The sequence below is a fragment of the Mycteria americana genome, chromosome 2 (assembly GCF_035582795.1).
Source record: "Mycteria americana isolate JAX WOST 10 ecotype Jacksonville Zoo and Gardens chromosome 2, USCA_MyAme_1.0, whole genome shotgun sequence".
Lineage (NCBI taxonomy): Eukaryota > Metazoa > Chordata > Aves > Ciconiiformes > Ciconiidae > Mycteria > Mycteria americana.
In genome coordinates, this window is record NC_134366.1 from 47,919,231 (window position 1) to 47,932,952 (window position 13,722).

Sequence of the window (13,722 nt, forward strand, 5' to 3'; positions counted from 1 at the left end):
TGGAGTTGTTATGAAGGTAAGTGTATTCTGAAGTGCTCAGATGGGTCCAGTACTTAGATGCAACCTAGATTCCAGTAGTGATGTAGAAGACCTTGGTTAATGGAGTATCAGGGGAATGGAATGGTAAAGCATGCAATCTCATTCCCACAGTCATAAGTAGAAGATTCGCTGGGAGGAAGACGGAACTTTTATCTACATAAATACTGTCAGATGTAGAGTTTCTCAAGACATTTTTCTTAGGACTTTTTTTGCAGGGCTAGTTTCACTAGAATTCTTTGTTTAATTTGTCAAGATACAGAATTATAGTGATTACATAGCATGCTTAATGGTATGCTGTAGACTTAAAACTTCGGTCTAAACTTAAAATTGTGAAGATAGGTGAACAGGTTGTAATTTTCATTTAGCTTACATTCAAAGCCAGGTCTGGGTATAGGTTGACAGTATTCCTTTTGGCATCTGATCTGTCGCTTTTTTCCCCCTCTATGCAGCGTTTGCAAAACAATATGCTGATGTTATTTTCCTTATTGACTCCACTGAGAACATGAGGCCTTCAACCTTTGGGAAAGTAAAACATTTCATCTCCCACATAGTCAGACAGCTAGATGTTGGGCTTTACAAGTATAGAATTGGCCTAGCCCAGTTTAGTGGCATAGGACAGGTGGAGTTTTTACTGAACACATATGAAAATAAAGAAGAGGTGCTTGACCACATTCAGCACATCATTGCATTCACTGGAGGCTCATCGAAGGCTGGAAGTGCCCTGAAGTTTTTGCAGGAAACCTTTTTCATGGATGGTGCTGGAAGCCGGCTCAGCGAAGGCACTCCACAGGTTGTAGTGGTCATCACACCCCCTGGATCCAGCAACAATATCATGGAGGCAGCCTGGATGTTAGAAGAGGTAGGGGTAAAAGTTGTTTCAGCTGATGCTGGATACTTTGAGGAAGAAGAAAAGGTGAGAGACTCCTCTAGCATGACTTCCCAGACTTATAAAGGGGAGAGCATTGACCTTCTCCAGCAAAGCATTGTCAGTGATATGGAAGCCTCACTTCAGAAGCTTTATGACCTTGATCCAACTGGGCCAGCAGGTACGATGTATCACCAGAGTAAAAACAGCAGCCTGAGTAGCTTCTGAGTCACTAGTAATCCAGAGCAACTTCTCAGGTGGCTCTGAGGGAAGAACAGAGTGCAAATGGCTGGCAGTTCTGCTTTTACCAAAGTGCTATATTGACAAAATATTTACTACCTTTGGGTGGTGGCAACACTTGCCTGTGCACAGTTTGTTGTAATTACCTGTATTAACCAAGGGGAACAGGGCAGTCGTCTAGAGGGGTTGGCTGCAGTGGAATTGCCTGTTTGACTGACAGGACAATTTTGCTTGCATTTTGTTTGTAGAAAATTGCCATAGGAGAGTTTGTATGTAACCACAGAATAGCTTCCCTAATATCCAGGGGTGTCCTGATTAGCAGTCACTCTGCAGGAGAGTGAGAAAAGCATTTGTCTTGCAGACTTTCCTGTAGTGTGGGTAACGGGCCGGTTAAGGTATGGTGCTTATTTCAGGGCTTTCTTTTACTGTGAAAATCAATATATAAATCTCTGCTCTTCAATACCGATAGGCATTTAGATTTCATGTTTTATTGTAGCACTACCTTGCATATTACCTTGAGATGATCCTTTTTGTAACAACCTATTCTGATTGTCCCACCAATTATCCTATAGTGTGACCTACATTAATCTTATCTTCCTTTTGTTTACCTTGCTTTTAGTGTGTTCCAGTGCGACTGTTGCAGATATTGTGTTTCTTGTGGATGAATCCAGCAAAATTGGGTCAAAAAACTTCCAGCTGATAAGGGCCTTTCTGTTAAAAATTGTTAATGCCCTAGATATTGGTCCGAGTAATGTAAGAGTTGGGCTAGTGCTGTACAGTAATGAACCAAGGCTAGAGTTCACCCTGGACACATTCAAGGATAAATTGGAAATCCTGAACTACTTGCAGAACTTACCATATCGAGGGGGGCAAACATACACTGGAGCAGCCATTGAGTTCCTGAGGAAGAAGGTTTTTACTCAAGAAGCAGGCAGCAGGAAAAAACAAGGAGTGCAGCAAATTGCTGTGGTTATCACCAGTGGCCAGTCCTTGGATGACTACACTGAAGCAGCATCTAAACTAAGACGCAAAGGTGTTACTGTCTATGCTGTGGGCATCCAGAATACCACAGAGAGTAGCAATCTTGCTAAAATTGTGACTTCTCCCCCAAGGAAACATGTCACCGCCCTGAAGTTTTTTCTACAGCTGTCAAATATTGGATGGAAAATAAAGAAACAGCTTTGTAATGAGATTGGGACAAAAACCTTTGTAGTCCCATTACAGTTGCGAAGTATGAAAAAAGGTAAGAAGTACATAAATAATTGTCATTTCAGAGCTGCCAGGCTTGCTGTTGGTATGTGCACCCTCTGCACTTAACGCAAGAGGAAATTAACATTCAGAAAGGTTTTAGTGAGGTTTATGAAGTTGTGGTGGTGATTGACCCAAATGTCATCAAGGTAAGAGCTGACCTGCTTAGAACCAGGCTCAGGGCTCAGGCTCGGGCGTCAGAGGTCACGGTCAGGGGTCAAGCTCAGGGGTTGGGGTCAGTGGTCTGGGCTCACATTCAGGGATCAGAGTTGGGGCCAGGCTTAGGGGTTGGGGGTCCCATAGCCCCTGTGTAGTGCATGGATCATCTGGTGCTACAGACCTGCAATTCAAAAATGTGCAGTGTCTCATAGAAGCAGTAGTTAATGGCTCAGTGATTGGTGTGTATAAATTTCAAGTTTCAACTCTCCTCTGAGTCTCAGAGTAGAGAAGCAGGATTCAACTTGAAGCCTCTGCCAGGCCAGCCCTTCACAGCAAGAGCTTTGAGCTTTGCCAGGCAGAGATTTGGTGTGAACTAGGGTGGGTGTGCATCTTTCCTTGCTGTCACCAGGACCCTTATTCTTACTACTGATGAACCAACTGCACCATTGGATAGAGCCAACCTTCCCATGGCCAAAAAAGCTTTGAAGGGAGGTGAAATCAACTTAACTGTCGTTGGAGTGAACAAAGCAAGCAGAGCAGAACTTGAAGAGATTACTGAAGGTCAAGAAAGATTACTCTTCGCACAGAGCTATGATGCACTGCCAATAAAAATGTTAGGGAACTCTGCTTCTGCAATGAAAATGACAGGCAAGAACTCTCTCCACTTCAGGGGTACCAACATGCTGTCTTTCTCCACAGCAGTCATGCAGTTCAAGTGGTTTTTTCCTCACAGTGGCCCTTCAGGTAGCAAGAGGATGAGTGTGGTGAGTGGGGGTAGTTAATCTGACTTACTGGTAGGTAAAGTCTGACCTCCCTCAGCTGAGGGTTTGGCTTTGGTTACAAGCTCTGTCTTGTTATGACTCTCCCAGCTGGTCTTCTTAGATGATACATAAAGATCTGTGATTTCTTCTGCAAGTTAATAGTGCAAAAGGATGGATTTTATCTATGCATGGAAGGTCTTTGGATTCAAGTAGGATAGATGATGGGTTGGCCTTGCATGGCCTTGCCTTGAACAGCTTCCGTGACTAAAGGTTTACACTGCAGAGAATAAGAAAAAGATTAAATGCTGCCAAGGTTATGGTCCTCACTAATTTTTTTTTTCCTGTTTGTTTGTTTTCCCCTCTGCTTTTTCCCTAAGTTTGCAGCAGTCAAGTGGCAGATCTGGTATTCCTGATAGATGGATCAGAAAGCATATCAAAAAGTAACTTTTCTGTCATGAAGACCTTCATGTTGGAAGTTGTGGACAGCTTTGTTATTTCTAGGGACAAAGTACATGTTGGAGTAGTCCAGTACAGCCAAGAGCCCCAGATAGAATTTTCTCTTAATGAGTTCTATACTGACACCATGGTAAAGGAACAGATCAACAGAATCGAGCAATTGCAGTCCTCTACGTTCACTGGCAAAGGGCTGAGGCTTGTCCAGAGCCTTTTTCAGCCTGCCAATGGAGGCCGCAAGAGCCAAGGAGTCTCGCAGAACCTTGTAGTGATTACAGGCGGGTACTCTGCTGACAGGGTGGAGGATGCAGCAATGGCTTTGAGAAGTGATGGGATCCATGTCTTTGCAGTTGGCATAGGGATTATAAACTCCTTTGAGCTGCTTTTAATAGCTGGCGATGCAAGGAGAGTGTTCACAGTGGAAAACTTTGATGCGCTGAAAACCATTGAGAGGAGTATTGTCAATCAGGTCTGTGAATCTGAAGATCTTCGTAGCCAGGGTAAGTAACATAAATGTTTTGTTGGGTGTATAATGGCAAATATCTACATGGCTACATGCAGTCCCTGATAAAAGTACCTGAGCTAGCTGGACAGCAATGCAACTGTTTTACCAAAGAATATTGCTCAGGTTACTCAGTCTCGCAACTTTCTAGGCTCTCACTTTGCTTTAGTCAAGAACCATTTACAGTCTTTGCTATGGTAAATAGCTTCTGGGGTAAGACAGTGCTTCACATCTAGCATTTGTATTCATAGCTCCTCAGTGTCTGAAAGGTGCCAGAGCAGATATGCCCAAGATATCCTAATCAAAAGAGAAAAATGGACAATTCAGTGGTATTTTAAAAAGAGCCTTCCAAAACCCTAACTTTGTCATCTACAGCTGACCATACTGCTTCAGTGGGACTGTCAGCAGCAACTGTTGACAAAACTTATGTCTCACAGAGGCACTGTGGAGAGGGGGTGTGAGAAAATCCATCCTCGGATACGTGGGAGGTATTGGCAAGGTGGGAGCAGCAAATCCACAGTAATGCTGAGATGCTACCCAAAAGCTTTCCCCATATAAGAAACAGAAGGTGGTATCTCTTACTATATCTTCTTGGTGGCAACAGCAGCTTGGATGCCACACAGCCTGAGAGGCTCCCAACGCCAAATAAAATAAAGGTTCAGTGTTGCCTTTGATTAATGTAGCAACTTTTATCAGATGTCAGATGCTGGTTTTGTATCTGAGCTTATTCCGAGTTGGTACTGTGGTATCAGTCACCTTGTCATGTGGGAAGACTGAAGCAGAAAACATACCGAATTGCTCTTTAAAATTACATATTCATGCCAGGCATGTAGTAAGATAATACTGTAGATGTGCTTGTTAAGTTGCAAAAAGAAAAATGTAGTGAATGACATTAAAAAGCCGAGCTCTTCCTCTACTGAAGGTGAGGGGGACCTACTGTGGTGTAAGTGGATGGCATTGATTGGGGGCAGCAGGAAGAGACGGTGCTGGAGCAGTTCTTTGTGCCCATCCTTACAGGGGCTGTGACTGTCCTTTAGAGCTCCTTGTTGTTTTTCCTGTGTTTTCGCCACATAGGTGATGTTTTACATGTGTTGGATACATGCTCCTTGTTCTCTTTGTTGTGCCATAACACTGATCCTACCCAGCTCTCCAGGTTTCGTTCCCTTAGTGACCAGAAATTTACTGTGAGAACGGAACGCTGGGATGACCGCGCTGCTTTTCTAAGGCTTTTTGTAACAACAGCTGAACAAATAGACAACTCTGCCTCTCCTGCACCCTGGGCTCGTGCGCGATCTTCAACACAGCAAAACTGACTGGTGTTTGCTGGGGTGTTGGGGGCCAAAATGAAGAGCTGAGCCTTCCCTCCTAAACCCAGAAGCTACTACTCTCTGTGCGAATTATATCTGCTCAGGTGGTTTTCAGAGAGGAGGACAGCTGGGCCTGTTTCAGTATGAGCTCTGCACCCCCACTCTCTCATTTTCCCCATCGAGAGCTGAGCAACCTCCAGCTGAAAAGGCATCCCCCGGCTCCCGAAAGCAGAGAGGGGGGGGGCTGCTGTGGAAGCGGGGTGCGCTGCCGTGGAACAGTGTGACCGTGGCTGATGCAGGAGCACCTCCTGGCGTTTCATGGCCAGGGAAGAGGGAGATTTAATGGGAGATGCAGCAGTAAACTTGATATATATACAGGCACGCTTCTTTAGAGAGAGAGAAGTTAAGGAAAGCATATTGGCTTTGATCTCACTGATGCATGTATTTATTGTTAAGTTCTGCATAAATTTGCCTCATAAAACAAAGATCAGCTTCCTGTGAAGCCTGTTTTATCTTGTCCTGTCATCTGTTTTCCTATATTTGCTGACCTTCCTTGCTGTAATAAATCTATTAATTACCCTTTCTCCAGTCACCTTCTCTTAAACTGCCAGATTTTTCAAATTTAAAAAAACTGCATTCAAGGTACGGAAGGTCAACAGGGGAAAAAGATACCTTTACAGCAGTAAGATTGGGCAGTTTAACAATGTGGATGTGTGTGGGAGAACAGGTGATTAGAAAAAGAGGCTAGCTACACAGGGCTGTTTACTCCTACAAATAAATAGATTATCAACAGAGTATAGAGTACCTACCAGAAGCTGTTTTACACATTCTCATGCACGAAAGTGCACAAAAGTGAATGCTTTATCGCTATTTTGGTATTACTGCTGGTCCACTGGGGAGTTGGCAGGGAATGTTTTAAGAGCTAGGCAATGTGGCTGACCAATTGTCAGGCCTAAACTGCCGAGTCCGTGGTTGCCCTTCACACTCCCTCCAAATTATGTGGTTAATAAGACCCAGATCTCAGAAAAATCTCATTGTGAAAACCTACTCTGTGTGTGCTGGACATGAACAGATACTGGAAGAAATATCCAATAAATGTTATGTTCATGGAAATGTTTAATCGGAAACATCCCTCACAATTAGGAAACTGCTGTTCCCTGAACTGATGATGGCCTTTGCGTCCCAGGTGTTCTGTGAATCTTGAAATCGGATGTGCAGCCTCACAACCTGGCGAAGGGGCATGACTGGGGGGGAGGGGGGGGGTGTAGACATATATGTGTGTATAGATATATTTAGCTCTTTAAGAATTTTTTTTTCCTGTGGACTAAACAGAAAAGCTCTATAGGTTTCTTATGTTGCTCGGAGGCCTGAATGTTGGATTTTTTAAGCCATAAAAACACATTCAACATGACCTTTTACATTTAAAGATTTTCATGCTGCTTACCAGCAAATCATACCCTCTAGGGGGCAGTTTGTACCACAAGTGAAAATACTGAAACATAATGATGGCCACTTTGAGGTGAAATTATTTCTGGATTTATTTGGTTAAAGAGCTGAACGTGTTCATCTTTTTCATGAGTGAGGGAAAACCCAGAAAACTGTAATGAAGCTTATATGGAATAATGGTCTACAGGAACTAGACCAAACTAAGAAACGTGGAGAACAACCTTGTGTTTGATAAGTGTTTCAGAGTCAGTGGGTGAAGAAGGAACAAAATTGGGGGGAGTGCTGTTTTACAGATAAAACTGCATGCCTCTGACTTCCTTGCAGAGGTACAACAGATGATAATGCATCTAGGGGCACAGAATAAAATTCAGCACGACACACGAAGAATCAAGGTATGAAAGAAAGAAGCCAAATGGTTTAGCTGCTTGATGAGGGCAAGATGATTGGGGAGGGGGGAGGAATGAACCACATAGCAGTATTTGCTGTTATTATCAGGAGCTATGCAAGTAATTTCATAACTGAGGTAGCCCTCGCCTTACAGCAGCTGTTATTCACGGTAGATATATGACATTGCATGTAGGCAATGCTGCCTCTTTCCCTCATGTTTGTTTCTTTGGCCTGTTGTTCTACATTTGTATGCGTCATTTGGTCTTGTGACAAAGTGATAAAGCACAGTTAGCCATCAAGCTTCCCACTACAATTGGAATATGTGTTGCACATTCTCAGTTGGTAGCAAAGCTCATGGAAACATTTGCACAATTGGGTCCTTTGAGGACATTTGACAGCTGGAGAAGAGTGACCTGTTTTGCAGTTTGGGTAGGTACATATGTCCAGTGATGTAGTCCTCAGTATCTGCAAGTTCACATAGCCCTGCTGAAACTGGTGGGCTGATGGTATTTTATGTTTATGGAAAACCTATCTCACGAATTCTGACTTCTGGTTTTAAATCTACCATATTGAATTTTGTTCCACTCCCACAATTCTAACAAAAGACAAGATCACAAATAGCATATGTTTATAATTTCCTGTTTCTTCTACTTTTTTCAGATTGCGACATAGATCTTTCTATAGCAGTTGATATTTCAAGGCGCATGCGGCCAGCATCCACAGTGCTTCTGAAACAGAAACTGCAAGCATTTGTCCCCAAGCTTTTACTCCAGATGAAATTGCTGCCAAATACCAGCTGTAATGCTGGCTCTCCAGTCAACATTAGATTCAAGTTCCAAGTATTGGCACAGACCAAACAATTAATCTTTGACTCTGATTTTCAAGACTATAATGAAGAGATCATCCAGAAGTTCTTAGATGCACAGACCACTGTGGACACCTACCTGAATGCAGACTTCTTACAGGCACTTGAGGAGAAGTTCTTTAGTGTGACCACTGCTAAAGTTAAGGTAGCTTAATGGTGTGAATGTATATGTTGGAAAAATTATGCAGTTTGATGTTTACAGACTCTGATGCTGAGTAGTCCAGGGAGACAAAAAGGTAGTATCCAATAAACAGAATCACAGAATGGTTGAGGTTGGAAGGAACCTCTGGAGGTCACCTTGTCCAACCCCCCTGCTCAAGGAGGGTCAACTAGAGCGGGCTGCCCAGGACCATGTCCAGATGGCTTTTGAGTATCTCCAAGAATGGAGACTCCACAACCTCTCTAGGCAACCCGTGCCAGTGCTCAGTTACCCTCATGGTAAAAATGTTTCCTTAGGTTTGTATAGAACCTCCTGTTCTTTCATTCGCCCTGATATAACTGCATATGTCAGTTCCAATTCCCTAGGTGCTCCTGCAGTGAGATGGTACCCAGAACATTTGGGTTAATACATATGATCACGAGTATTCATACAGAAAACCTTCTCACATCTACCATGGAATGTCTTTGTACTTTGAGTAGTGGAAACAGTTCTCTTTCAGAAACTCTAAATCCTGATCCTGAATCTCTGTCCAGAATAATGACAGCTCTAAGCAGAAGTCACAGAAAACATCACCCAAGAAATTTGTTTACAGAAGTTTATTTGTGTAGTTAACTTGTGGAATAATTTCAAATAACAAAGCTGAGTTCTGCTCGTGGATAACTGATGATCAGGAAAATCTGCATAGATGCTGCAGTTAATTCATCTGTCTTGAAGTGAGGTGAAGGGAGAAGCATAAGGCTTGATCTAATCTCTTCTGAAGTGAATGGGGAATCTTTCCACTTAGGTGAAAGAAAGTTAGATCTCATTGGAGTGTTTCAGGGTCATTGCCCTGACAGTTTATTCTTAATAAGGCACTGACTCAGTAAAGCACTGTTTGAATATTATCAGTTACTAAGGTCTACATGCAGGAAGACCTTCCTACCAAGGAAGGACAGGTTAGCCCTTGCAAAATACGTAAGGGGTTTCCTCTGTGAACCTCATTTTAACTTCTATAAGATGTTAATTTTAAGCTGATGTGGAGTGAGAAAGCTATATTGTTACGAATTCCCCTGCTTTCAGATGAAAGTTGGTGTTCTGTGTTTTTTACAGCATTTGCATAGGTATGGCTTACCAATTCAGGTTGTAATTTGGTGCATATTTAATACTATTTTTTTCCAAAGATTTCTTAAAACGTCATTTTATTCTGAACGGGGAACATGACCATATAGGATTTTGCTTCTTTTGGGCTTCAGTAGAGAGAACTTCTTTGACATACAAGTAAAAGCAGTGGGTGTTTTTCTTCTAATTGCCAATTCTGTTAGATCCCTGTTGAAGAGTTAAGCAAAGCTTCTTTCTGCTTATGCATTATTACTAGAAATAAATATACTGCATATCTCAGCACTTTACCAGTGGATTAATATTTCTTTCTGATACTGTTTATGTGCAAATTGAAAATACAAGACTTTAGAATGCACATTAAATCACAATTTAATCTCCCTAGGATCCTGAGCAATAACATGCTTGTTCTGTAAAGATTATTAGTTATAAACCTCATCAGGGATAGTGATTCTCTGTTGTTTGCATTTCTTCTTTTCTTTTTTTTTATTGTTTTTCAGCAAAATTTCACCTAATTCCAGCATTTTTGACAAAGCAAGACTCAGATGTGTTCCAACAAGAGCTTTATATAAATGAAAGCTTTGTAAACATATATAATGCCCACGCTAACACCCCACATTCCCCCCCGCCCAATTTTTTTAAAATGAAGAGATCACTGGAAAAAAGCATCAAGCCCAGGCCTACAGTGTTGTTTCTAACAGTCTGTGTTGTGTTTACCCATCCATGGTCCAGCTCTCCACTGTATCACACTCTGCTTGAGCAAATGTAGAATCAGTACCATATTGGATGTTTGGGAACTCTCCACCGCCAGAGTTAACTCTGCCCACTCTTAAATTCTGGTCTCCTTGCTGCTTTAGCACAGAAGTGGGATGTTTGGAGTGACAGTCACTTCATTTGCCTTTGTCATCTGTGGAAAAATTTGCCTTAACAGAAGTAATTCTCTAGAGTTCGGACTGGTTGAAGCTGTGCATTGTATAGGGAATGTTGAAGCTGTGCATTGTATAGGGAATGTAAAATAAGAAGGATGGGAGGGAAGGAGCTTTAGCTGTGCTTGTCCACGTGTTGGTGAGAAAGTTTAGGAGGATGTAGTCATGACCATTGGGGGCAGGAGACAGTTCACCTGTGCAGCCTCTCTCTGGGAAACCTAATCCACTGGAGTGGGGCCTGAGAAGACTTCTGCTGGTTTGAAGGGCGAAGGTAAGGAGAGAAATGGGAAGAAACTGGTAGCTTGGAGGGGAACTGTAAGAAATTGTGCTTTCCTCAGCCCTGAAAGAGGCTTAACTATAGTTCTTTGGCCTGAAAAGGTGGGAATGTAGCCAATACAAAGGGTCAGGATTAGCGTCCTTGTGTGAGCTAAGCCTTATGTCTTAACAAGGAAAAATATGGCAGAGTGGAGCAGTGGAGGCGTGGAGAGTGCCTATGTGGAAAGGCCAAGGGGACGTAAGCGTCTGCGGGGAGGGAGGACTGGACCCAGAGAGGATGCACTTCCTGGTGTGGCTCAGGTGACGGCCAACTGGAGCTGCTCTTGTAGAAAGGGAAATTTTTGTTTGCTCTAAGTTCTTCTCCACATTCACATCCAGGAGAACTCTTCTGACATCAGAGAAAGTGGATAAGTCACAGCAGAATTGGCCTTCCACCTAGCATACTGAGAAGATGACAGATATAATTAAGAGCAATGCTATGAACTGGTCGGCAAGACAAATCCCTCAAATGAGAGTGCTGTCAGGGAAGAGAGGCTTTTGTGTTTTGTTCTCCTTGCTCCTCAGCACTTTTTCCAGCACGCGTTTCAGATCTACCATAGCGTAGTGCAATTTGACCACCTCATAGCTGGTTTTCAATGCAAACTGTACTTTTTACAATGACTCAACTTTTAGTCTCTTCTCAATTGACTTGGCATTACTCCCTTTCCTGGCAGGTTCTGTTAATATTTTCAGATGGACTGGATGATTCGCTGGAAGATCTCAGAAAAGCAGCTGACTCACTTCGCTTTAAAGGTATTACAGTACTGCATTGATGCTTCAGCCTCCTACTACCAATGGCCCAATGTATCGCTCCCCCCCTGCAACTTTTCCACATAACGTTACGTCTCCACGCTCATATGGCATTCTTCATGTCGTGGTTTAACTCCAGCTGGCAACTAAGCACCGCACAGCCGCTTGCTCGCTCCCCCCGGTGGGACGGGGGAGAGAATCAGAAGAGTAAAAGTGAGACAACTCGTGGGTTGAGATAAAGACAGTTTAATAGGTAAAGCAAAAGCTGCACACACAAGCAAAGCAAAGCAATTCATTCACTCCTTCCCATGGGCAGGCAGGTGTTCAGCCATCTCTAGGAAAGCAGGGCTCCATCACACATAGCGGTTACTTGGGAAGACGAACACCATCACTCCAAACGTTCCCCCCTTCCTTCTTCTTCCCCAGCTTTATATACTGAGCATGACGCCATATGGTATGGGATAGCCCTGTGGTCAGCTGGGGTCAGCTGTCCTGGCTGTGCCCCCTCCCAACTTCTTCTGCACCTGGCAGAGCATGGGAAGCTGAAAAGTCCTTGATTTACTATAAGCACTACGTAGCAACAACTAAAACATCCCTGTATTATCAACACTGTTTTCAGCACAAATCCAAAACATAGCCCCATACTAGCTACTATAAAGAAAATTAACTCTATCCCAGCCATAACCATCATACTTGGGAGTCACTGGGAGAGTTTTTGCTTCTCCATGTGAACCAGTATACACGATGGCTTGTTGCTGGTTGGCAGATGATGCCAGAAACATGCCTAGGGGTGCAGAGGGCCTGGGATGGTTCTGGTTTCTGGAGTCCAGCTCCAGCAGCTGTGGCAATTCAGGGCGGCCCGTCTCACTGATGAGTACAGCACCAGAGGTTAGACCCAACTCTGACTTCTGCAGGAGAAAACAGTTTTACAGTTCTGTTTGGGCACTGAGTAGCAGTCTGGTCTGACAAGTAGGGAGAGAAGTTAGTTGGAAAATTACTGGTCTGGATTTTTCTCTTATACATTGTTCTCAATAGCTTGACTTCTTTTACGTACTGTGTTGAAGCCGTGAAATGTCTTTTAGAGAACTGTTGTTATTCACAATGATATTGTTGGTTAAATAATATAGTCCAGGCGTTCACTAATTTAAATGTATACTTACGTTGAAGGTCTTGACGCACTTCTATTAGTTGGCCTGGACAATACACAGAACTTGACTGAACTGCGGGAAGTAGAGTTTGGCAGAGGGTTTGGATACAATGAACCTCTGAGTGTTGGGTTTGCAGAGATTGCAAACATCTTGCAGAGAAATCTTGTAAGTCCTTCTGTGATATAAACAAATGGGGGAAAATCAGTCTTTGTTTTATGGTTAATATACATAAATGAAATGTTTCTTGTAATTTTTCAGGATACTGTTGCAGAAAGGAAATGCTGTAAGGTTGTTTGTAAATGCCTGGGAGAAAATGGTGATCATGGTGGCCAGGGAAGTCCTGGAAGGAAGGTAGGAGAGCCAATACAGACATTACTTAAGAATTGCTTTATTTTTCAAAGTGGTTTTGGTTTTTGTAGTGTTTCAGAGCATGCATGCATGCATGCATGTACCTATAACTTTGCTGTTAGGACAGAGGAAGGAGAAATATGAAATGTGATCATTTCTCTGCTGCATGTTCCTATTGCAAAAGTATTTTTGTAATGAAAATCATTCGTACATATAAAAATCATTAAGCACTCTCTTTCACCAATTCAACAGAAAATGGGGAGGAATTTAAAAAATTACATCTGATTAACCAAGAGGCTTATTAGCTATTGTGAATGAGAAACTTCCAGCCAACAAGCTGAGAGTAGAAAATAATCCTTCTTCACTAGGTGTGTGCCTTATCCTTTTGTGCCTCTAGCTATTCCAAATATCCTCTTCTATAAGTTTCTTCTGACCCAATACAGTACTAATTTACATTATTTCCTTTAAGATTGTATATTGTCTGTTTTAAGCCTTTCAAGTATTACAGATATCACCACTTCTACAGCATGCTAGTAGACTTCATTATTAAGGTTTTTAGTATATGTAGTCTCCATTTGACTACTATTTATTCCATTATTTCTACTTATTCTGGTAACATGCTAAGTAAATTATATCTGTAGTTCACACTCTTCAGTTATGTGGTTGCAGTTAAATGAAATTTTGGTTATCTCTTAGCAAAAGTATAGT

At 42.5% G+C, this 13,722-nt stretch overlaps 1 protein-coding gene across 1 annotated transcript in view; it reads left to right on the forward strand.

Moving 5' to 3' along the window:
• LOC142406484 (collagen alpha-4(VI) chain-like) overlaps positions 1-13,722 on the forward strand; it is a 65,586-nt gene that overhangs the window by 17,722 nt on the left and 34,142 nt on the right. Inside the window, 9 exon segments of the mRNA XM_075495431.1 lie at positions 489-1,085; positions 1,764-2,387; positions 2,707-2,797; positions 2,799-3,152; positions 3,610-4,265; positions 8,068-8,417; positions 11,443-11,521; positions 12,686-12,831; positions 12,925-13,017. Of these exon segments, the coding sequence (XP_075351546.1) occupies positions 489-1,085; positions 1,764-2,387; positions 2,707-2,797; positions 2,799-3,152; positions 3,610-4,265; positions 8,068-8,417; positions 11,443-11,521; positions 12,686-12,831; positions 12,925-13,017 (2,990 nt within the window).